Source organism: Epinephelus lanceolatus, chromosome 16 (genome assembly GCF_041903045.1).
Source record: "Epinephelus lanceolatus isolate andai-2023 chromosome 16, ASM4190304v1, whole genome shotgun sequence".
Lineage (NCBI taxonomy): Eukaryota > Metazoa > Chordata > Actinopteri > Perciformes > Serranidae > Epinephelus > Epinephelus lanceolatus.
The window spans coordinates 17,603,759-17,627,391 of NC_135749.1; the positions used below are offsets into that span (position 1 = coordinate 17,603,759).

Sequence of the window (23,633 nt, forward strand, 5' to 3'; positions counted from 1 at the left end):
TATACTATGACGTTTTATCACATTTTTAGGTCATACTATACTATCTCGTTTCTCCAGATTGTTAGGTCATACTATACTATGTCGTCTTATGACATTTGCAGGTCATAGTATACTATGTTGTTTTTTCAGGTTTTTAGTTGTTTTTTTTTATTTTCAGGTCACACTATACAATATTGTTTTTTTCAGATTTTTAGGTCATACTATACAATGTTGTTTTTCCAGATTGTTAGGTCATACTATACTATGTCGTTTTTTTCACATTTTCAGGTCATACTATACTATGTCGTTTGTTCACATTTTCAGGTCACACTATACTATGTTGTTTTTTCAGATTTTTAGGTCATACTATACTATGTCGTTCTATGACATTTTCAGGTCATACTATACAATGTCGTTTTTCCAGATTGTTAGGTCATACTATACTATGTCGTTTTTTTCACATTTTCAGGTCATACTATACTATGTCGTTTTTTCACATTTTCAGGTCACACTATACTATGTTGTTTTTTCACATTTTTAGGTCATACTATACTATGTCGTTTTATGACATTTTCAGGTCATACTATACTATGTTGTTTTTTTAGATTTTTAGGTCATACTATACTATGTCGTTTTTCCAGATTTTTAGGTCATACTATAATATATTGTTTTTGTTTTTTTTTTTTCATTTTTTTTTTTTTTGGTCATACTATACTATGTCGTTTTATGACATTTTCAGGTCATACGATACTATGTTGTTTTTTTCAGATTTTAAGGTCGTAGTATACTATGTTGTTTTTTTCAGATTTTAAGATCGTAGTATACTATGTCGTTTTTCCAGATTTTTAGGTCATACTATAATATATTGTTTTTGGGTTTTTTTTTTCATTTTTTTTTTGGTCATACTATACTATGTCGTTTTATGACATTTTCAGGTCATACGATACTATGTTGTTTTTTTCAGATTTTAAGGTCGTAGTATACTATGTCGTTTTTCCAGATTTTTAGGTCATACTATAATATGTTATTTTTTTCTTTTTTTTTGGTCATGCTATACTATGTCGTTTTGTGACATTTTCAGGTCATACTATACTATGACGTTTCATCGCATTTTGTGGTCATACTATACTATGACGTTTTATCATATTTTTAGGTCATACTATACTATGATGTTTTATCGCATTTTTAGGTCATACTATATTATGACATTTTATCGCATTTTTAGGTCATAGTATACTATGACGTTTTATCATATTTTTAGGTCATACTATACTAAGACGTTTTATCACATTTTTAGATCATATTATAGTATGACGTTTTATCGCATTCTTTGGTCATACTATACTATGTCATTTTATGACATTTTTAGGTCATACTATACTGTGATGTTTTATCGAATTTTTTGGTCATACTATACTATGTCGTTTTAGCACACTTTTAGGTCATACTATACTATGACTTTTTTTCAGTTTGTTAGGTCATACTATACTATGTCGTTTTATCGCATTTTTAGGTCATACTATACTATGACGTTTCATCGCATTTTGTGGTCATACTAGACTATGACGTTTTATCACATTTTTAGGTCATACTATACTATGACGTTTTAGCACATTTTTAGGTCATACTATACTATGACTTTTTTCAGTTTGTTAGGTCATACTATATTATGACATTTTATCGCATTTTTAGGTCATAGTATACTATGTCGTTTTAGCATATTTTTAGGTCATACTATATTATGACGTTTTATCACATTTTTAGGTCATACTATACTATGACGTTTTATCACATTTTGAGGTCATACTATACTATGACTTTTTTTCAGTTTGTTAGGTCATACTATACTATGTCGTTTTTCAAATTTCTTTGGTCATACTATGTCGTTTTTTCAGATTTTTTTGGTCATACTATACTATGACGTTTTATCGCATTTTTAGGTCATACTATACTATGTCGGGTTTTTTTTCCAGATTTTTAGGTCATACTGTACTATGTCATTGTATTGGCTTCTCAGGTCATTTTTCGGGACATACTATACTTCAACATTTTTCTTTGCATACTATAGAATGACATTTAATAGTTTTTCAGGGCATACTATACTATGGCATTTTTCAAGTTTGTGTGTGTTAGGGCGAACACATATACAGCTCTTGTGTCTTACTGATTTATTTCTTTTTGATCAACCTTGCATTGGGTCAGTCACTTCATTTGTTTCATACTATTTTGTTCCCACCACGTCTCATTGAATTATTTTGTACTGATGCAGTGGTCTGGGGATTTAAAACAACCTTAGATTGTTAAGTTATGCTATCTTACTTTTTAATTAAATATATGTTGAAGTGTGTCACTGGTGTAACTGGTAAAAACTAGAAGTGTTGATGGGGTCTAAAAATGGATGGAAAGAGTCTCATAAAAGGTTTTAAAGGCATTTAATTTACTTTCAGGATTTGTGCATATACTCTGTAAAATGATAATTAATAAATAAGAAGAGTTTTATTGGAGGGGAGTTTGATTATCACGACAGGCTAATGTTCAACATATCAACGTTTTGATGGAACTCGGTTTGTTTTAGGGTATATTTGTCAGCCTTCAATAGTTAATTATTAAGGTTCCCAAAAATTTTTGAATATTGTACCATAATTACAATTATTTTGGTGGTTAAACAGTTTCCCTTGTCAAACCTGAAAGGCTAATGAAAAAGCTGTGTCCTGTTTGCAAGTGCAAACAGTGTATTGGGTGTAGAAAACCTCTGATGTCCTTGAGTGGAAAAACTACAGACACTAAATTAGCCTCACTTCTGTTTTATTCAGTCTATAAAATAGGCTAATACTATGTCATTAAAACCAGTTGTACAAAGAGCATGGAATAATTTTTCCAGACATATTACAAAATGTATTTTTTTTCCTAAAGTTTGAAAAGTACAAACACCTTTTTACAAAACAGCAAAACTACATAGTATTGCACAATCTTTTCATTTATCTCCAAAGTATAAAGTTATCAATCTCCATCTGCAGGACAAAAATAAGAAAGAATAAATTAAGACCTTGTCTTAAGCATAATTCTTTTAAATTACAGAACATAAATAAGAATAAACTCTAGATAACTGAATTAGTCCTTAGTCAACAGCGGTAATTTATATTTAAAACAAATTCTGAAGAAAAGAGGATGCTAATTACGTTAACTAATACTTGGAAAAATAAAAGTGCATTTCGATATTCAAACTGCCCTATGTGGCTTACTGGGGAAAAAGATGTTTTGTTCTGAAACAGAAAATATATGTTATGTACACATTTAAAATATACAGTGGGTACAAGTGCTTTAAAATAATTCAAATCTGTACAAATTTAAAGTATGTATTCCTCTTTTGGCAGGATGAACTCATCACAGACAAACTTAGACCTCATTAACGCTGTGCATGCTCACAGGAACGAAGTTAAATAAACAGGAGAACCTGAACTCTCAGTCACGTCCCTCACAGATAACACTTGTGTAATGACTTAATACGATGTAGATGTGGTTTCTGCTCTTGACAACTCTACCTGAGTCAACTGAGAGGATGAGGCAGACACTTAAAAAGGCAGGAGATGAAAGTATGAAAAGAAAGGAGAGAGGGGAGATGGAGAGAGACAAAGTAAGGTGGATGGTGAATCTCCAATCAGCTGTCATTCTGTGTTGCCCTTCAACGTCCAACACAAAAATAATAACGGAAGCTTTCTGCCCTGTTGAATATGTATCACTGTTACATCTTCCACGGTCCTGCGTTTCCATGGGACTCTGGGATACGTGATGAAATATGAAGACACGATGCGTCTTTTGCTCAATGTCAGCAACAGTCTCGCAGGCCTTCAGTGAGGCCTTCCCTTGTGGCCTATCTTTCAGTGTTAATATCAGCCTAAGCTACTGATTCAGGATCTGGGCCAACATTCATCAAACATCAAAAGAGTGATGATCTGAGACCCGTTCGCACCTTTTACATTAAGATGTGTGTTTCTGAAACCTAACCACTCCAGAATCAGTAGTCCTATTCTTAACTTCTCCGTGCATATAGCTATCTTCTGCATCACCCATGACTGTAGCCGTTTATAGTCTCATCTTATGTTAGGGTGAGGAGAAACTTTTCTTTCTCTCTTTTACTTCTCGATGAGGCCTGCTTCTTTGATCTTGGTGTAAAAGAATTTCTCCAGTAGGTTGGCACACTTGTAGTACTCGCTCTCTGGAGGGTTGTATTCACGACAGTTGGTGAAGATGCGCTGCATGTCAGCCATGAACAACTTGCGGGTTGTGTAATACCTGCTCTTCAGACGCTCGCTCATTGTCTTAAGATCTGAAAAGAGAAAAAAGTCTATCATATACTGCTCTTAAATTTTTGACCGTCAAAGGTTGAATATACACACTACTAAACACAGTTCATTAGACACTTGAGTCACAATTACAAGTGAAAACCACTGGAATATGTTAAATGTGATCCTCCAAAAGATCTGCGCTGTAACTGCTAAATCTAAAACTTCAGAATACAAGTGCAAATGATCTTTGAGAGGAGCTAAAAATGTGAAGCATGCTCCACGAATGCTGTTTAAAGGTTAAGTACTTCCTCTTGCAGAGACCATCCTTCAGCCAGAGGGGACAGCTTTAATCCCAGCATGCATCTGCACTGTGTCCTTGAACTTCATCTGCAATGAGCTACTCCTAACTTTTCAGGGTAAGTTTTGTCTTTCATCATCGTAAATAGGTAGGTCTAGCAAGTGTGCTCCACTTTAAATCCTCTGCTCCTTTGTCAGATATACACTGTACACGTACCCATGGGGAAGCGAATGACTTGGTAGTACCCAGGCGCCTCTGTTTTCTTCACTGGCTCCATGAAAGGCCAGGCGTTCTGGTGACTCTAAGACATAAACATTGCTTGATAAGAATAACGTATGCATGTGTTAAAGGAACACTGCGTGTGTGTGTGTGTGTGTGTGTGTGTTTGGGTGTGTGTCCCCCTCACCTTCACATGTTGGAGGATGGTCTTCAGAGTGCTGTACAATTGATCTGGGTCCTTTAGTTCCTTCCTAAAGTACAATACAGAACAGGAATACATTAGCTAAGTCACTGGGGGAATTTCTAGAAGTTCAAATCTTGTACAGTAGAGTCACACTTACCCTTTGCCCACAGGCTTCCAGCCAGTTTCACCTGTTGATAAAAAAACTAAAATTATCCCCATATATCAAACTATAAACATCCATAAATGTTAAAGGAATACTTCACCTGCGAAATGATCACTTGTATATTAAGTACTCACCACATGTTACAATGAATTTGTAAAGAAAACTCTGCTTTTCTCGCATGCCTCCATGGAGAACGGAGAATCCAAAAAAGGTGCACATTCTTCATGAATTTAAGTAATCACTGTCTACATTTAACAACAGCAAAATGATACCAAAACATCTGTTTACAAACTTCCACACAACTAGTGCAGTATAATTAAAATAGCATTTATCCAGTCGCATGCTCAGAACTTCCTAAACACATTCTTTTCTACTAAAACGTTATGATTTAAAACACGTCAGCACAAACGGTCTCATGCACAAACGAGTAGTATGTCTGGACACACGCATGCGTTTTAACTCTGCTTAACCCTTTGAAGCCTGAGAAAATTGGCTTGATTTCTTTTTAAAAAAAAGGGAAGAAGGCAATGAGCAATGAAAGAAGAAAAAAAATTGCAAGAAATTAGTAAAAAGACAAAAATAAAAACAAGAAGATTTGTAAAAAAAAATAATAAATAAAAAAACAAAGAAAGTGGATATAAAACAAACAATGAAATAGCCTGGAAAGAGTGCATAAAAATTAAAATAATTCTGTAACATAATTTAAAAATGTAATAATGATAATTATAAATATGTTTTTTTCCCCTAGCTTTTTTAAAAATAATTTTCTAAATCAATTATTTTTATTTTATTTTGTTTAATTTTATTTTATTCTTTTGCAATTTGTGGGACATTTCTAACCAAGTTGCTAATTGCCTTTTTTCCCATGTTTTTGAAAGAAATTGCACCAATTTGCTCAGGGTTCAGAGGTTTAAATACTTGCGAATACTTGGCTCCAGCTTTCAAAGGGTTAAGCAGAGCTCAAAAGCAACCACACATGGCGCACTACTTGTAAGTGGTGTTTTAAATCGTAAAGTTTTAGCGAAAATACATGCGTTTGGGGAGTACTGAGCACACGACTGGATAAGTGAGACTTGGATTTTACTGCACAAGTTGTGTAAGAGTTTGTAACGGATGCTTTGATATAGTATTGCTGTTGTTAAAAGCGGACCCTGATTACTTCATGAACAATGCTTTTTTTGGGTCCTTCGTTCACCGTGGAGGGATATGAGAAAAACAAAGTTCACTTCACGAATTCAATGTAACATGTGGTGAGTGCTTCATAGACAAATGGTCATTTTGTGGGTAAAGTATTCCTTTAAATACACATGTTAACACTGTAAAGTCAGTATTGTAGGTTACGTACGAATGCCAGGAATGCTCTCAATGGGAATCTGCCGAACTCCTTCCTTAAAACAGGAAAGCCCCGGATAGACTTTTCTGATCTGAGCCTGCTTCCTCTCTATCAGCTTCTTGATGATCTGAGGGAGTCAAATGAGATTAAAAGATAGTGAGTGCAGGAATAAAAATAGAAAAGGAGGCATTTAAACGAGGTGTGTTGTACAACGGGCTGTGTGCAATTTGTTGATGGTGGCAGTCTGTGCATTTACTGTATGTCTGCACTATGTTATTTTGTATTTTCTCAATAGCAGATCCTGTATGTGTTCAGGACAATGAAGTCTATCTTAGGTTATATGAAACAAACCTCCTTCTGCTTCTTGATAATGACAGAAAACTCTGTGTAGGGAATGCTGGGGTTGAGTTCACAGCCCATGAGTGTGGCTCCTTCATAGTCCTTGATGTAGCCCACATATTTGGCCTTGGGAACCTTGATGTCCTTTGAGAAACCCTAAGAGAGAGGAGATTTCTGTTTTCTTGCAGCTGTATATACACTGTACAAAAATGAGTTCACTTAGAAAAACACAACCATTTCAAGCCCAAAACATAAAGAGTCAAAGCCAAAAGCAGTACAAATGCTGACACATAGTCGTAGTTCTACCTGTAGAAATATGCGTAAGCAGCGAAAAACAAGGCAGATTACAGCAGTATCAACAAAAGCAAAGTTCATCACAGTATCAGCAAGTGACGTCTTAATAATTGATTCTTTTGTTTTTGCAGGTCATGTATAGATTTTTAAGCACACACCGTGAGAGGTTTAGGTGAGAAGGCATAGAAAAAATACTGCATCATGTGACCCAAGTAGACACAACATTACAAACACGTACCCACACACTTTAATGGACATAACACGTTACCTGTTTCTTGAAGTAGCCGATGGCGTACTCATCAGCATAAGTTAGGAAGTTGAGGATTTCATGCTTTATGTGATATTCCTTCAGGTGGTTCATTAAGTGGGTCCCATAACCCTACAACCACACAGCCAAAAAAAGACAAAGGTCAAAACTGAACAATCGGATAGCATAAAGTGACCAAGCTGAGACAGGAAGTGATCTCACCTTGACCTGCTCGTTGGAGGTGACGGCACAAAAGACGATCTCCGTGAAGCCCTGCGATGGAAACATCCGAAAGCAGATCCCTCCGATCACACGGCCATCTTTGATCAGTGACAGCGTCTTGTGCTTCCTGTCCACAAAAAAAACATGAATTCAGTCAGAACGTATCTCCACTACGTCTCTGAATGTGACAAGCGATGACAAAGTACGGTTACACTCACGGATCAAAAACCAGCCGTGTGATGTACTCCTTAGGCATGCGGGGCAGCTGGTGAGAGAACACATTCTGGAGGCCGACGAGCCACATCAAGATCCGCTTATTGGGCTTCTGGTTTAGGGAGTTACCGATTACGTGGAATTCAATCACCCCTCTGCGCTCCTCTAGACGAGCAGCTTCATCGCGTGCAGAGTGAGCTGACAGCAGGCTGGTCTGCACAGGAAGGAAGGAAATAAAATAATGACCATCACTTGAAATGATCTTGGATCTTACAGTTACATTATTTTCTCCCTTTTATCTGTTACATTTTTCATTAAATGAAGAACATTATCTTCTTTACAAACGTTATATGACATTCACAAACTTACTTACTTTGGGCATACAGAATGATTATTTAAAAGTGGTATTGTCTTTTGCCAATTTTTTAGCCAACAAGCGCCAAATCTTTTGCCAATAACTATCAAAGTAGAATTACCACCTCACGGCTATATCCCTCAGCCAACCTTACAAGTTGCAGCTTACAGCCATGTTCGTCCAGACTCATAATGTACTGAGGACTTTGAAGGAATTTAATAAAAGTTATTAAGTGTGTTTTTTGCCAAATGTGGATGCTTCAGACATCCAAAGTTTAGTGTCACCAATTCAGTATCTTACAACGTCTCCCCCTCTGTTCATGCAATGAATAATGGCCATAAAAGTGTTTCTGTAGAACATTATGATGTCACAGTGAAGTTGACCTTTGACCTTATTGATATAACATGTCATCAGTTCATCATTTTGTTCTATCAAACACTTATGGTAATTTTTTTCATAATTGGTGCACGGAGTCTTGAGTTTTGGCCAAAAACATGTTTTTTGAGGTCACAGTGACCTTGACCTTGACCACCAAAATCTTTTTTTAGATATTTTTGGGGCATTTTGCCTTTATTTGATAAGACAGACATAGCGTGAAGACGGGAGGCATGTAGTGGGGGGCAGTGGGTTGGAGTCGAACCTGCGAGCGCTGCTGCAAGGACACAGCCTTTGTACATGGGGCACTATTCTCTCAAGGTTTCTGAAATATTGTGCTCATGGGAATGGGACAAACAGACAGATGGCCCAAAAATATAATGCTGTCGCCGACACAGAGGCATACAAATCAGTTTAATGTCACTACATTAAATGTCTTCTACACCTGACTCAATCAGTGGGTCAGTGGGAACTGGTTACCTCTGGAATGGCGGCAGGGTCGGTGATGGTTGCCATGACTTCATTGATGAGCTCCATGGGGATGTCACCCACCACCCTGGGTCTCTTGTTTTCCTCATGGGGGAGAGGCTCTGAGGGTTTGCGCTTTTCTCCAACTGTGATAATGCACAGACACAGAGGAAGGTACTCCTCATTACACATTATGTCTTTTACACCTTCTCAGCAGCTGAGTGGTGAATCTACAGCCAAACAAGAATTACCCTGCATTTTAAAGTTAGCTTACTATGTGTTCATATATGTGTGATGGCAAAACTGCCTTACTTTTAATTTGTTAGGAGTAGGTTTCTGGGGTTTTTCACTTCTGTTTCTTGATTCAGCTTTAAAGCCAAAATTCAAATTTGAGGAAATGTGTTAGTTGCACCTTCGGGACTTTCCATTTTAAAACAGGCTTTCTTTTAAGTGCTGAATACAAGTAGACAGATAGAAATGATGAATCTTTGTTAGCTACGAAGGCTTGGGTGCAAAAACCGCAATAACATGGTTTAATGGTAAAACACACGGCTAACTCTCCCCAGGTGCTCACTGTTTACTGTCAGGTGTTGTGTAATAACGTGGGATCATTGTAACCTTAGGACAAATTACAGGTTTGACTGTAATACCTGGGTTTGGCTCCAGCACAGAGGCGGTCTTCCTGGCAGGACTGACACTCCCGCAGGTGGATGGGTCCACCGACACAGGACTGGTGCTGTAGTACAGCGGCCTGGCCACAGGAGGCGCACTGATAACTACAGAGAGAGCATTGATACTGTAAGAGCGAGTTTTCATTTCTCACACTGCCTAAAGTCAGCTTGATGGGTGTGTCTGTCAGGGTGTGTGTTTCTGTTGTGACTGTGAGGGTGTGTGTTACCTGTGTGGATAGGTATCTGCCCTCCTGCCGCTCCTGCCAAGAAGTCTTGGCTCCAGATCGGAGAGCTATGGCTGTACACCTCCTCCTCCAGCATAGACAGGAATCTGAGCCAAACACAACAAAGCAGCCACAACTTTACTTCTCTATATTAAAAAAGGCAGTCAAGCGCACATGTGATTTCTGTGTGTTTTCACTCTGAGAATGTGCATGCATGTGTAATGTGTGATTGAGTGCTTCAGCTGTGTAGCAAATTGTATGTTAGTCTGCATGTATAATTAAGTTTGAAGGGTATTTGTGTGCAATTTCAGAGTTTCTATATGTTTCTTTTTCTTACTTAGGAAAGTGTGTGAGAATGAGCGTGCGTTTCTCAGGTGGCAGCTTGTCCTTTTCCTGTCTGGCCTGCTCCAGCAGTTGTTTCCTCATCACAGTGAAGACCGAACGCAACAGCGTCCGGCCGAAGATCTGAGTGGTCTCGTACCGGGGTAGACTGTCACAGAACTGAGGCACATTGCAGTAGCAGAGCCATCTATAACGAGCACACCACAGGAATATTTACGACTGTAAACAGGTGTGCTGCATGTTAACAGGGTGTCTGGCAGGGCTACTACCTGGTGTAGTTGGCTTTGTATCCAGCTGCATCATCGTTGGGAACCCTCTGGCGTCTCTGGGAGGGCGTCTCCAGCTGCCAGTAGTTGATCTGGTTGAGAAACATCTTGGCCAGCTCCATGATGGTTTGACGTTCCTTGGATGGCAGGTGGCTGAATTTGTACTGGACAAAATTGTTCACGCCCTGTTTGGAAAAGACACAATAAATAAATGGAAACAAAAACACACTGAAACAATTTGTGTCGAACAGTGCATTGCAGCTGATGCACATGTAGATGAGATTACCTGCTCGATACTGGGTTTTTCAAAGGGAGGACTCTCCTGTGCTTCTAATGTCGGTTTACCCATCTGTAGGATGGATTTCCTCAGCAGCTGAAAAATAAATAGAAAAGGGGAATATTCACTTGTAAACAATGCCGATTGTAAAATCCTGTGTTGGTATAATTTGATCGTAACAGTAGAGACTTACTTTGAAGAGGGAAAAGTAGACCTGTTTAGTGTCAGCATCCTCCTCTTTGTGAACACATGTGTAAAGATACTCCACATCCAGGACTATACCTAGAAGTCTGTTCATTTCCTCCTCGGAAACATTTTCTAGATGGGTCACATGATCACCTAGGGATGAGAGAATAAACCTTGAAATGATTACAGTTCTTCATTCATCAGTATATACCCTATACATGACTATAATGTTGGGGATTTCAGCCCATGGCCCTTTGCTGCATGGATAGTTAGGGTTTAATTGTATTTTACTGACGTCTATTTTACTGTATTAGTTAACATTAATTTAGTGTTGGAACAATCCCCCGCAAACACTGTTTTGTTTTACCTGCATTACTGTTGTATAAACTGTCCTATCAAAAAAGGCAAAAAAATAACCTTATAAAAAAATAATAGTAGCCTATAGAAATGTCACTTTAAAAAGGTCATTAAAAAATGTGGTAGTATAATATGTCATAAAAATCAACATTGAAAATCATAATATAGACTGTGTTGGCACGGTTGAAGCAGTATTTAGCATTGTCGCCTCACAGCAAGAGGGTTCCTCGTCCCAGGAGGGAGCCCTTCTGTGCGAAGTTTGCATGTTCTCCTGTGTCAGCGTGAGTTTTCTCCAGGTACTCCGGCTTCCTCCCACAGTCCAAAGACATGCAGGTTAAGTTAAGTGGGGACTCTAAGGGCGCATTCACACCAGGATGTCTGTGGGACTCGGTTCGATTGGGTGGTGAATGCTGAAAAATTTCACACCTTCATTTGGTTCGGTTCACTTTCACACTGCACTTTTTAGAGCGGACCAAATCGCCTTAATATCACGCAGTTACAAAAGCTGCTCCTTTGGGGGCGGTATTGCCCGAAACGACCACTGACCAAGAAAAAAAAAAAGCACGAGGAAGAAGAAAACCCGGCTCATTGATTGGCCTCGACAGAAGACGGAAATACATCCCCTTCAGCCGGCTTGGTCACCCAGTTTTCAAGTGGACCAGGGTTTGCTTGTTTGGTCCACACCAGAGTTCAAATGAGCGTTCACACCACTCCAAACGAACTGAACTATCCATAGAAGTGGACCAGGGTTTGTTTAAAGCGGACCAAATAGTGCCAGTGTGAATGCGTCTTAAAATTAGCCATGAGTGTGAATGGTTGTCTGTCTCTATGTGTCACCCTTGTAATAGTCTGGCGACCTGTCCAGGGTGTACTCCACCTCTAGCCCAATGTCAGCTGGGATAGGCTCCACCCCTCCTTAATTATAGGCTGGCTCCCTAAAATAGCACTCAATCGTCAAAACTTTGAGAACCCCTGATCCATGACTTTTGTTTCCAACTGCTCTAAAATGCTCCGTTTAGCTGTGAAGTTTCTAAAAATTCGTCCTGGAGGAAATTCCCCCCTGACCCCACTAAAGAGGTCGGATCGTAAAAAGGTGTAAAGGTGTCGATTTAAGATGGTCCCCCCAGTGCTAAATAGATTACGGCCCTGCCCCATACTCTGTGCCATTTGATATTAGCACCAGCTGTGGCTTCCTTCCCAGACTTGCTGACCTACCCAGGGTGTGAGAGCAGCTCCGGCAGGGCTCCTGCAGGTTGACTGCGCTGGACTGCTGGTCAGTTCGTGGCGGTGTAGGAGGGGGGTTCTGACTTTTCCAGCCGTTACACTTGCAGGCTCCCTCAGCCTGGGGAACAACATAGTTTGAATGAGCACAGGCGGGAATACAGATGAGGGTGAAGCCACTATATATTAATTTACTTTTTGAATCTGTGGAACATATGATTCACACTGAGCTGTCATAGTGAGGAGCAATAAACACATGCAGGTTTTAAGGAAGAGCAGGCATCACTGATGTTTTCTGAAACTGAAATTACTCGTTGTTTGCAGAGTTAGTTATGGTGCCTTATGACTAACAGGTGGCGCTGCTGTTATCAGCCACTTGCATATGTTATCAGCTTTTTAATCACACCAGCGTCTAAAAAGGAAACAGTATAATTAAGAGCACTAATCATTTTCCCAGTGCTGTATAATTTTAACACGCGCTAAATGGACCATAACAGCGCGCATAGGTGTTAAACTTGACAGTGGCGCTCAGGTTAATGGAGATTTGTTATGACTGACTTTGTACAGTATCTGGAGGTGGGGTGAGAAGGCCTGTCAGCGTCAGCTGGAGCTGCCTAACTGCGCACGCGCACTGCAACAACAACAAACTCCGCCCCCCTAGCAGCTGTCACCCTGTCAAAACAAAGACCCCGTCCCTCTCTGCAGATGATATACTGCATAAAACCAATAAAATCCTCTCTATTTCACACCGTGCGCTGACAGACGGCACAGGGACACTGTTAACATTCCCAGTGAACAGCCTCAGCCCGCGCTGAGCACACACACAGGGCTGCAGCCCGTGCTCACAGCCAGCTACTCCCAAGTACCAGCGCCAAGCCAATGTTTACGTTCACCGACCCCCCACCTAGACAGAAACATAGTAACATTGAACATACAGCAGACAGCTTGCAGCTGGAGGGCCTCTACGTGAGAGTCCTGCAGCGTTAATGCTTTTATTAACTGGGTTATTAATATCGCTTTTTCTATTATTGGTTCGTGCATGCAAAATGAAAAAAAATGAAGTGCGGCAATGGCTTCCTTTGCTGCGCTTGCATTTCGTAAACTATTGCAACCAACCGCAGGAAACACCGTTACTTTAGAATAAATCATTCAACCCGCTGTGTTTAAACACTCAGCTGACTGCAAATACAACATACTTTGCAGGATGAATACACTCCGAGTTTTTCCAGTTTCTTCGGCCGAGGTGAAGAGCGGAGTTGCGCCTTCTTCACGGCGATACGTGCGGATCCTCCAGCGGCGCCGGAGCCCTCCGTCCCCCCGGCTCCAGGAGCGGCCGGTACCAGGCCCGCTGCCCCGATGGCCGGAGAACCTTGCTGAATCCCAGCGCTGTCGGCCATGATTCACACGGAACCCCCGACGGGACCCCCGGCCCGGGAAATATTCGCTCTGCTGTCCGCTCTATTCCACAAGCGGAGGATCAGACATGGCGCTCATCCTTATTTTCAATTTCTCACTGTAGGCCCATTTTCCTCCGCTAGGGGACTCAGATGGGATAGGCCAAATCCAGCACAATTGAGAGGAGAGGTCACAAAATGCAACCATTTGTAGCAAAATTTCAAGGTCATATAATGGAAAAAAATGTGGCTTGCCATGTGGAGCTGCATCTGAGCACACAGGGACGAGTGTGTCATGGTAATAATCTCATGCAACGCAGGAATTACTGAACTTATTTTCAATATCCAATATTTATAGACTATATTAAAATAGATACAAATATATAAATAGAATTTTCTTTTTTTTTTCAAGGAAGAGCAGTTTGTTAAATAAAAGGCATCTAATTAAATTAAGACAATTACTGCAGATAAATTGTCAGGTTAAAGGTCAGAGATGACCAAAGAATTAAAAAATCTTATTTCAATTCAATGCCAATTTGAGATGTTGGGGTGGAGAGGAGTAAAACATCAAGTCTTAACCTATAGCAAGAAAAAAAAAAAAAGTTGAAAAACTATCACTATCTGTGGGAGGTCCACGTGCACGTGCACACACACACACACACACACACACAGCCTGATTACAATAATAAATGATCAAATTTATTTCAGTATTTATTTGGTCATTACATAACAGTACTGTAAAATGCTTGCATTTAAATGTTTTCAGCTGCAATTAAGTGTTCACGGCAAAAACATACAATTTACATCCTTATTATGTGTTAACTCATTTATTCATGATCACCATCGTGCCAGCTGATAGTTGTTACACTGTTCCTACAATATCGTCACAAGGTTACTGAGATGTTATGTAGGGGGGGGCAGACAATCGGTTATTTGAACTGTTTTGTATTGTTTCCGACTCCTCTGGAGCTTTAAGGTTGGGTCTACTTACAGGGAGGAGTACTGGACGTGTAGCCTGTTACCACTAAAAAAAGAATTAGTGAAATGCAAGAAAGAGATAATGTTAAAAAATAGAACCAAAATGTTTGGATATTATTTTTTTCTTTTGAGAGAAAAGGTACGAGACAGACGACTAAATAAATGCAATCTCATTTTCTTGTTAATAACACTACGTACATTTATAAAGAACACCACAGATTATAATTTAACCATTTGTGTGGAAAAAAGGAACAGCAACAAAACTCCAAACCCAGATTGTAGCTGTTTTTTTTTCTGCTAACTGTACAGTTTTTTCATGATTATCTAGACAACTCCCTAGCAAGCATTAGTCCTGTCACTGGTAAATCGAAAAAAGGTAGACTACACCGCAACACCCTATTTACAGTATATTATTTATATATTTATATATATATATTTATATCACACTGGCTGTAATTATGACAAGATATATTCATGAGCATCATTAGTGCAAGGCATGAGTAAGACCTGTAAAAAGTTATTGACCACATGTATGTATATGTGTGTGCATGTGTCGCTGTATGTAACAATGTGTGATGGAGGATGGGACGGGAAAAGAAGTGCGTGCTCAACATAGGAGAGGGAGAGGTGTAACAGAATGTGTGTGTGTGTGTGTGTGTGTGCCTATGTACAATCATGTTTAGGTCTGACAGGGTTAGGAGGGAAGAAGTCAATGTAAGGTGTGTGTTTATGTGCAAATGTGTGTTCAAACACACACACACACACACAGCACGTGTGAGTGACTCTATGGGTGAGATCTGTCATCAGCCAGCCCGGGCCCAGTTTGTACACACTGACACACAACTGTGTCTAAAGCACTTCCTAAACAAGAGAAGATGACAATTATGATTCAAAGGTGATTATGAAGCAGCCTCACATATTGCAACTCCCATCTCACTACCATCACCTTTTGACCGGGCGCACACCCAGCAGCGGTCCAGCAACATTAACACAATGGAAAAGGTAGTCTGCGAAAACTAAATGATCCAAAGACAGAAACCAAGAGACCCGGGCATAACCACAAAGGGATGGTCTACACAAGATGTATAAAAGGACACTGCTTCAGGAGATGGGAAGGTGGTGACACTGATGTGTACCTCAAAGGCCCCTGCGCCTTGTTGTGGAGAAAGCTGGGTGGAACAGGGGGTTTTGCTGTGCCGCACTGGTCGGTGCAGACACTCAAGTCACAGACTAAATACTGTGAAACATTGCACAATGCCACTAGGGACAGCTAGAAGCAGGCATGGCCCCAGAATGGAGCCTTAGGGTGGTAGAAGAGAATGTACACTAGTGCTACTTTGGGTTTAGTGGGGGAAAGGACATGGATAGCGTGGGCAGGCAGAGGGAATCGGAGGGAGAGGATCTTGGAGGACTACAGTCAACATACGTTTTTACACTTTAAGATAAAAGGGTCCAAGTGACAAGAGCCACCCTCTGCCTTTCCTCCGTCTCAGATTCACAAGAAAACGCTCCTCTTCTCTAACAGACATTTTTTTCTGTGCTACTGCAGACCAAAAGGTTTTTGTTTCTCCATTTTAGGCCATGTAAGCATACAGGTTTGTGCATGACAAATAGTCGAAAACAACAAGTAACAAAATTATCAAAAAAAAAAAAAAAAAAAAAAAAGAACTAAAACAGAAGACTGGTATTAGAAATGCAGCAGTTAAGTCTTAAGCTATCCCAGAAAAGGGAAGTAACCACTTCCTCAAAACGAAGCTCATATCTACACACTGGAAAGAAGATGATGGAAGGCATGGTGCACTAATGTCTCTAATATCTGCGACCGTTAATCTATCAATAATAACTGATAGATGTAACAAGCTGGATGGCAGGTAGACGGAAAGAATGGTTAGGAGGCTTAACCAGGTAGCAGCAGAACCACAATGGAGGAAAAGAGGCGGAGCCATGTGGAAAGATCAGTGTAATGGCATTGACTTCGCTACTGCAAAAAGAAGGAGGGGGACACAGGGCATCTTTTCTTGTTTCGCAGATCAGAGAATTGGAGATAAGAGTACAACACATTGCATTAGTAACTGCGGTGGCATTCAGGGCATCGGCCGCATTAGTTACTGCTCGACAGGTTGGTTGGAGGGAAAGCGTTCTTCACGTTAGTTACTGCAGCACGGAGCCTTGGCTGGCTGGGCAGCTTCTGTCAGGTCCACTCCTCGGTTCCGCCCGCTGTTGGCTCCTGCAGCCTGTGGCTCGCTCTTCGGCAATCTCTTTGCTGAAGGGAAAAAACAAACCATGTTAAACAACAACAAAAGAAATTGCAACTACTAACTTGCAGGGTGCACAAGTTAAAAATAGTTACTTTATATAAATCACAGCATATACCAGTAGGATTAATCAATGTGGCTCTAATACCTGTCAGTCTGTGTACCACAATACAAATGCACAGGCAAACTCAATGAATAAAGTGTGAAGAATTACCCACCAATAGCCATAAATATCTCATTCACATTCATAGATGTCTTGGCCGACGTCTCCATGAAAAGTAAGCTGTTGTCATCTGCGTAGGACTGGGCATCCTGTCAACACAACGTTAACACCATGAGTTTTCAATATGTTTTCACATGTACATTCAGGGACAGAGATGTGGTACTGAGACAGCAGATCCACTTCACTTTGCAAAATAAAAAAGAAATAAATTAACAGACAAATATAAAACTGGAGAATAATAATTATTGTGAAGTGTTTTGGAATTTTGGCATTGTCTCTTTTGTGATGTTTCTGTTTTGTTTTTTGGAATATTTTTGCATATTTTATATGTTTTTTGTATATTTTTATTCATAACATATGATGCACCTAATGTACATATTTCTTAGTTATTTCTGTTTATGTATATATTTGAATGTACATTGTAGCATAATACACACATTTTTATATTTCTAAAACTTAACATACTAGTTTTATACACTGTAGTGTAGCATTGTGCACAGATTTTTAAATTTCTTTACGCACTTTGCATACTTAGGATTTCATACATATTTTATATTTTTACATATTCTACATATTAGTGTTAACCGTTACATCATACCTCACATATTTTTATATCTTTCAATACTATTTATTGTCATACTCCTTATTTCTACTTTCTTATAATTCTTCATGCTTTACATCAGAGCAAGAGTAAGGTCTCACAATTTCCTCCTGGGTATATTAAAGTATTTCTGATTCTGATTCAACCTAGTAGTGAATGAGTAACTTAAAACACTATTCTAAGTAATAAGCTTAAACTTCAGTCTACACCATTTTTTTTTTTTTTTTTTTTGCATTTTCTTGATTTGTTTCCTCTTGTTTCTCTTTTTAATTTAATGCCTTGCTGTTATTTATTCTTAATGACGTGCACTCCTTTTGGAAAATTCTTAACAAGGACTGAAATAAATTACCACTATACTATACTATACTATACTATACTATACTATGTTTTGAATAGATTAACATGAAACAAACCTGAGACAAAACAGAGATATCCATGAGAAGCAGGAGATCAGTATTCCCGAGAAATGCAAAACTAAGACTGACTGTCAACAAGACACAGTTTGTTTGTTTCCTCTGACCTGGAAGTCGACAGCTCTCTTGTTGGCTAGGTCAGCCTTGTTGCCTGACAAAGCGATGACTATATTAGGGCTAGCTTGTCTTTGTAGCTCCTTCACCCAGTTCTTTGCCCGTGCAAAGGACTCCTACAAACAGGAAAGAAAAATGTGATCTGTTAATACCTTCATGTGATCAGTAACTTCAAGAAATATCCTTTCAAAATCAGACATTTTCTTAAAGGCCCCTGTGAAGTAGTCTGACTTCATCATGAGGGCATGATTGAGAGTATGACATGTACACCTTTAAGTGAGAGTAAGATGTTGGAAAACTGTATGAAGAACTTAGTCAGGGGTGAGTGAACATGCCTCGTTTGTGATGTCGTAGACCACAATGGCGGCCTGTGCTCCTCTGTAATACATGGGTGCCAAACTGTGGTAACGCTCCTGACCTGCAGTGTCCCAGATTTCAAACTTCACCGTTGTGTCATCTAGACACACTGTCTGAGTGAGAAAGGCAGCTTGAAGGAAATAATAACACAACGGGTGAGTCAGCATTACATAATCAATATTTACACCAAAACAATACTTTCTATAATGATGTGCAAACAATACAGATCATAAATATATGTGAGACACAGTTTAGAAGACAGATGACATTTGAGACTCAATTTAAGTGCTACTCTACAAAGCCTGACTACAAAATAAAATGACAAACCTCTCTAAATTCTTTTCATTTTAGAGCTTTGAAAAGTATTTTAAGGTGGTGTCTTGACTAGGGCTGTGACGATAGCCGCATTACCACAATACTGCAGTCATGTGACGCTGAACGCGGGGTTAAGATCATTACCATCATCACTGCACTTTTTTCTTTTGATTTTTTTGCTGGTGAAAGTTAGACGAGTGCATGTGATGTGTGATATGGCAAAAAATGAACATAACATTAACTGTTAAGATATCATCACTGACTGTCTTCTATCATGCAGAATGTTCAAGAGCTTCTGGAGAAAAAAAACATAACTACTTATCTAACTTATCTACAGATAACCTTCAATTAAATATATGTTACACAGCCATTAAAGACAGAGGCATAAAGTTAACTGCTGGAGTTGGTTTCAATTGCAACTTAGTGTGCTTATAGCAAACACAGTGGTTTAGTGTGAGAAGTTAGCAGTGGACTTGTCTTGAAGCAGCAGACAGTGTAAGAAAACTTCCACACTGTCACAGCCCTTATCATCACAAAAGCAAAGCACCCACTTGGCTGTGAGAAGTGCAACTGTCTTGAATCTCACACAACTGGGTAGCAACCAGCTGGCAGCTCATAAGAAATACCCTGGTTTGTTGATATGAAGCTCACCTCCTATCGTGCTCTCCTGGAATTCGTGGAACTGACCCTTGACGAAGCGGAGCACTAAGCTGGACTTCCCAACGGCTGACTCCCCCAACAGCACCAGCTTAAACTGACAGATCTTGTTCCCTGCGTTGGGTCCATTGGGTCTCGTAGCTCCTCCCCGATTGGCCATGACCTAGTCAGATCCCCGGGTGTCCTGTGGGCCAAACCTCACTATCAGGACTTCTGCTGTAAGAAGCAAAAGAAGAAGCAGGTTTACTGACTATCAATGAGTATTGAACATGTGTTGAACTTTGCTCAGAATAAACGTTTCAAAAATATACCTGCTTACACTGAAATATGCTCCAACATTTTATGTTAACATGAAACTTTTTGAAACATTGACAAAACTCAAGTGATACCAAAATACTATCGGGCAGCAGTGTCTACAGTTGGCATTTAGTTTTAGAGCTGTCAACAGTGACTCAAATAGGCTGCTTTTTTTCTTTGCTTTGATAAGATGGACTCTACATGGTTAAAAATAGAACAAAATACCTGGTTTCCAACACCCTTATGAAAGAAATACAGCATTGCTATGTGCAAAAAGTTGAAAGAAAACAAATCTAATTTTGTGTGAGCTGCTAGTGGTGGTTTTAAATAATATGCAATACTCAAAGGCAGGATGTAGGAGTTGATCTTGCAAAGGGTGGCATGTATAAAATTCCTAAAAAACTGTGGAGAAAAAAGGGTGGCAAGACGTCGAAGTGAGCGGGGTGCAAACTGCAACTCAAACTGTGCAATATACGTCCAGCTGTGACCTTTTCACTGGCTTGTCTAACTGAATGTGTGATATTGGGCATTTCTACAGTTCTGAAGAATATTGGGGGAACAGAATGCAAACATAAGCCCAACTGATACAGTTTAACAAGACTAAACAAGAAGAAAATAATAAATTAGTGGACATGTGTAATTTTCTCCAACTCTACAAACAATTGTGTTAAATAAATAAATAAATAAATAAATGAATCATTATGATCATACAGGCTAGAGTTAGACCAATAAATGGGCTAACAGAACCAATGGAAGTAATTAATATGAAGGCTCTATATTATGCACCTTCATAACATTTCAGTGATTACAGGTCAAGTCTATAATTCATATTTATCTTACATATCTATATAGAGTATTATAAATATAGTTTTGTCTGGTCCTACCTGTCTTGACTGACAATACCAATCGCGTCCACTCAAAACATTGCCAGTTCAGCAAGTGATGCATTTCACACTCCTACTTTAACATGTCAGATTCAAGCTATAGCCCGGTAGCATGACACCTCTTTGCAGGATGCACATTAGTTTTGCAGAGGCCATCTCAAATAAATAGGCTTCTGCAGAACTTCTATGACAACAGTGCAGTTTTTGTAACATACTAAAGATACCTTTTGCTACTGCGAATGGAGAAAGTGTGTCAAGTTAAAAATTTCACCTTTAACTGCAATAAAGAAGTTTGCAATCAAATAATGCATTGAAAACATTAAAATGTTAACACAATGCACTCACAATCCATGCAGTAATCGTGTTCCTTTTTGCCTTTATGAAAAGGTAAAGGTATTTGAATATTCATTTGTAAAATTATTCTAAAGTAATTTACATACAGCTAATTATGTCTATGTTGAAAGCCATTATTTCAATATAACTGTGTCATTACTGTCACAATTTTTTCACAGTTACAAAAACAGATAGGCATTCCTTGCCTTTTTGAATGCGTTTGTGAAAGAGGTATAGAAAGCCCACGACAACTGCATACAGTAACATCAAGCAAAGGAGGCCTTGTCAAGAACCACAGTAGTTTCACAAGTTTTACCAACCCACCCAAATTACTTAAATGTCTTCGAGCTGGAAGGAGAACCTCTATATGGATGCATGCCATGCATTCATGCATTGCTTAGTAACTTATTTAGGACCGAACTGCTGACTATTTTGTGTACAACAGATGGCTGTTGTCAGGAGATAATCGAGGGCTATGTCTGATTTGCAGGGAGGATTTGTCTTGAGTATGATTTGAGGAATCTCATCCCTGACCCTGACCACAACAAAATAACATTATGGCTTTCACCATGCACCCCAACAACTCCCTTACCCAGGAAACAGATATACTGTAACAATATGGAGCTGTTATTATACTCACACACACTTATATGCCCTCTAATGCAGCAAAGTACAATGTGTCTCCACATAAGCTATCTTTGTAAGGTATATTAATCACATTTTTGAGGTGTTAATGGTCTGTATGGCTGAATTTGAGAGCTCAGATTAAACCTGTGTGCACAAGACCTTTACTGTTGCAATACCAACAGCTCTACTGAGTTACTAAAAAATAAGGAAGAAAATGCATTCATACTCCTGTCAAATAACTTTATTAAAATACAAAACATATCCGGGAACGTGGATTAATTTCTGGCAATAACACTGTCCTCTTGAATATAAAGATCGTGCACGAAAACCCATGACACTGACTAGTGAGGTCGTTTCCGAGGTAGTTAGCTCAGTCATTTATTCAGTTTATTAATCCAGAAGATTTGACAATACATCTTTTAAACGCAGTCAAGCAAGAGAAAAACAAATACGCACAAGAAGCTGCTTCGTAGAAAAGCAGCAGCTCTGTTTACTCAGCTTCACGACAGTGACTGTTCACAAAATGTTTCAACTTGACCACTTTTAGTTGACTATAAACACACTAGCTAACTCATGTTAGCTGTAGCCATGTATCTGTTTTGATTTTAGAAGGGGACGCCATTTTCCAAATTGTTTTTGTTATCTGGCTAGTTTGCGTACTTGGTGTTAGCCAAACATAGCTTTTTAACTGGCCATCAACATTAGCCTCCCAACCACTTTAAAACACATAAAACGACAGGCTCAGCTACCTAAGTTATGTGAAACAAATACGGTGACTCAACAAGCTAGTCGTTACATCACTACATAACGTTATCAAACTGAAATGTGCTGGTTGGCTTAAGTTTTTTAATGGGGAGTAACGTTAGCCAAACCCTCAATTAACACACATTAACGTTAGCTTGCTAGCAGTGTTAGCATTCCACCCACTGACCTGATTCCACCCATTTAGCTGTTAGCTATCACAAAGTCAACTGTTAGCTTGTCATTCCGCTTGGTACACCAGACATTACCTACAGCTTGCTAATGGCACCACGTCAACACAGTAGAGGCACGACTGGACTCGGGAAGACGTGCCAAAGGCCTGTATTTCTGCATTCCCTTAGCTATCTAACATCACCGACGTTAGCTGGAGGCAGCTAGCGACAGCGCTAGCTAACGTTAGTCCCCGCTGAGCGTTAGCCAGTCAGCCAGCTGGAAACCACAACTTGTCGATTCATGTCAAGTACACTACCTGAGAGCCAGGCGATGTTTGGAACTTTAAATACCACCGCTGGAGTGTTTACAAACGGAACCCGGGACACTGTGGTGGGGTGGTGTTGGGGAATCAAGAAAATAATTTCAACAATCCCGTCACGTCTCCTCCTTTCTTTCTTCTCGCAACTTCCCCTTAGAACCAAAACACAAACAAGCTCTTCCGCCCCCCGTGCCACGTCACACAGCACGTCTGCACTCCAGAAATGAGTTTCTCAGCCAATTAGCTCCCAATGAAACCAGCACGTTTTAATGGTTCTCTACACAGTTAATGTAATAATACTATTCCATAAAGTGTTGTTCAACAGATTATAGGTTTACTTGGTTTACTTGGTATATTCATTATCACTAGTATAATATTTGCATCTATGTTTTGCGTTTATTTGTATAATATTCCATTGTCTAATAGCCACAT

The 23,633-nt window shown here is 39.3% G+C and overlaps 2 protein-coding genes across 3 annotated transcripts; both read right to left on the minus strand.

Moving 5' to 3' along the window:
• Nucleotides 1-2,767: 2,767 nt before the first annotated feature.
• On the minus strand, nucleotides 2,768-14,044 carry kat2b (K(lysine) acetyltransferase 2B). Its single transcript, XM_033638078.2, has 18 exons — nucleotides 13,716-14,044; nucleotides 12,514-12,640; nucleotides 10,949-11,094; nucleotides 10,765-10,851; nucleotides 10,482-10,663; nucleotides 10,208-10,399; nucleotides 9,874-9,977; nucleotides 9,626-9,751; nucleotides 8,988-9,121; nucleotides 7,783-7,991; nucleotides 7,565-7,691; nucleotides 7,364-7,474; nucleotides 6,814-6,957; nucleotides 6,475-6,589; nucleotides 5,124-5,154; nucleotides 4,970-5,033; nucleotides 4,780-4,864; nucleotides 2,768-4,306 (listed from the first exon to the last, which is right to left on the minus strand). Exons 1-18 carry the CDS (start codon nucleotides 13,914-13,916, stop codon nucleotides 4,113-4,115), a joined length of 2,379 nt encoding a protein of 792 aa, XP_033493969.1. The 5' UTR covers nucleotides 13,917-14,044; the 3' UTR covers nucleotides 2,768-4,112.
• Nucleotides 14,045-14,611: 567 nt separating this feature from the next.
• On the minus strand, nucleotides 14,612-23,379 carry rab5aa (RAB5A, member RAS oncogene family, a). Of its 2 annotated transcripts, none has more exons than XM_033637534.2 (6): nucleotides 23,199-23,379; nucleotides 19,821-20,042; nucleotides 18,833-18,984; nucleotides 18,491-18,613; nucleotides 17,365-17,458; nucleotides 14,612-17,154 (listed from the first exon to the last, which is right to left on the minus strand). In XM_033637534.2, exons 2-6 carry the CDS (start codon nucleotides 19,984-19,986, stop codon nucleotides 17,039-17,041), a joined length of 651 nt encoding a protein of 216 aa, XP_033493425.1. In that variant the 5' UTR covers nucleotides 19,987-20,042; nucleotides 23,199-23,379; the 3' UTR covers nucleotides 14,612-17,038. The 2 variants fall into 2 exon arrangements, with proteins under 2 accessions (XP_033493425.1, XP_033493426.1); XM_033637535.2 differs by having other exon boundaries at nucleotides 19,821-20,039; nucleotides 23,199-23,362.
• Between the last annotated feature and the right edge of the window lie 254 nt (nucleotides 23,380-23,633).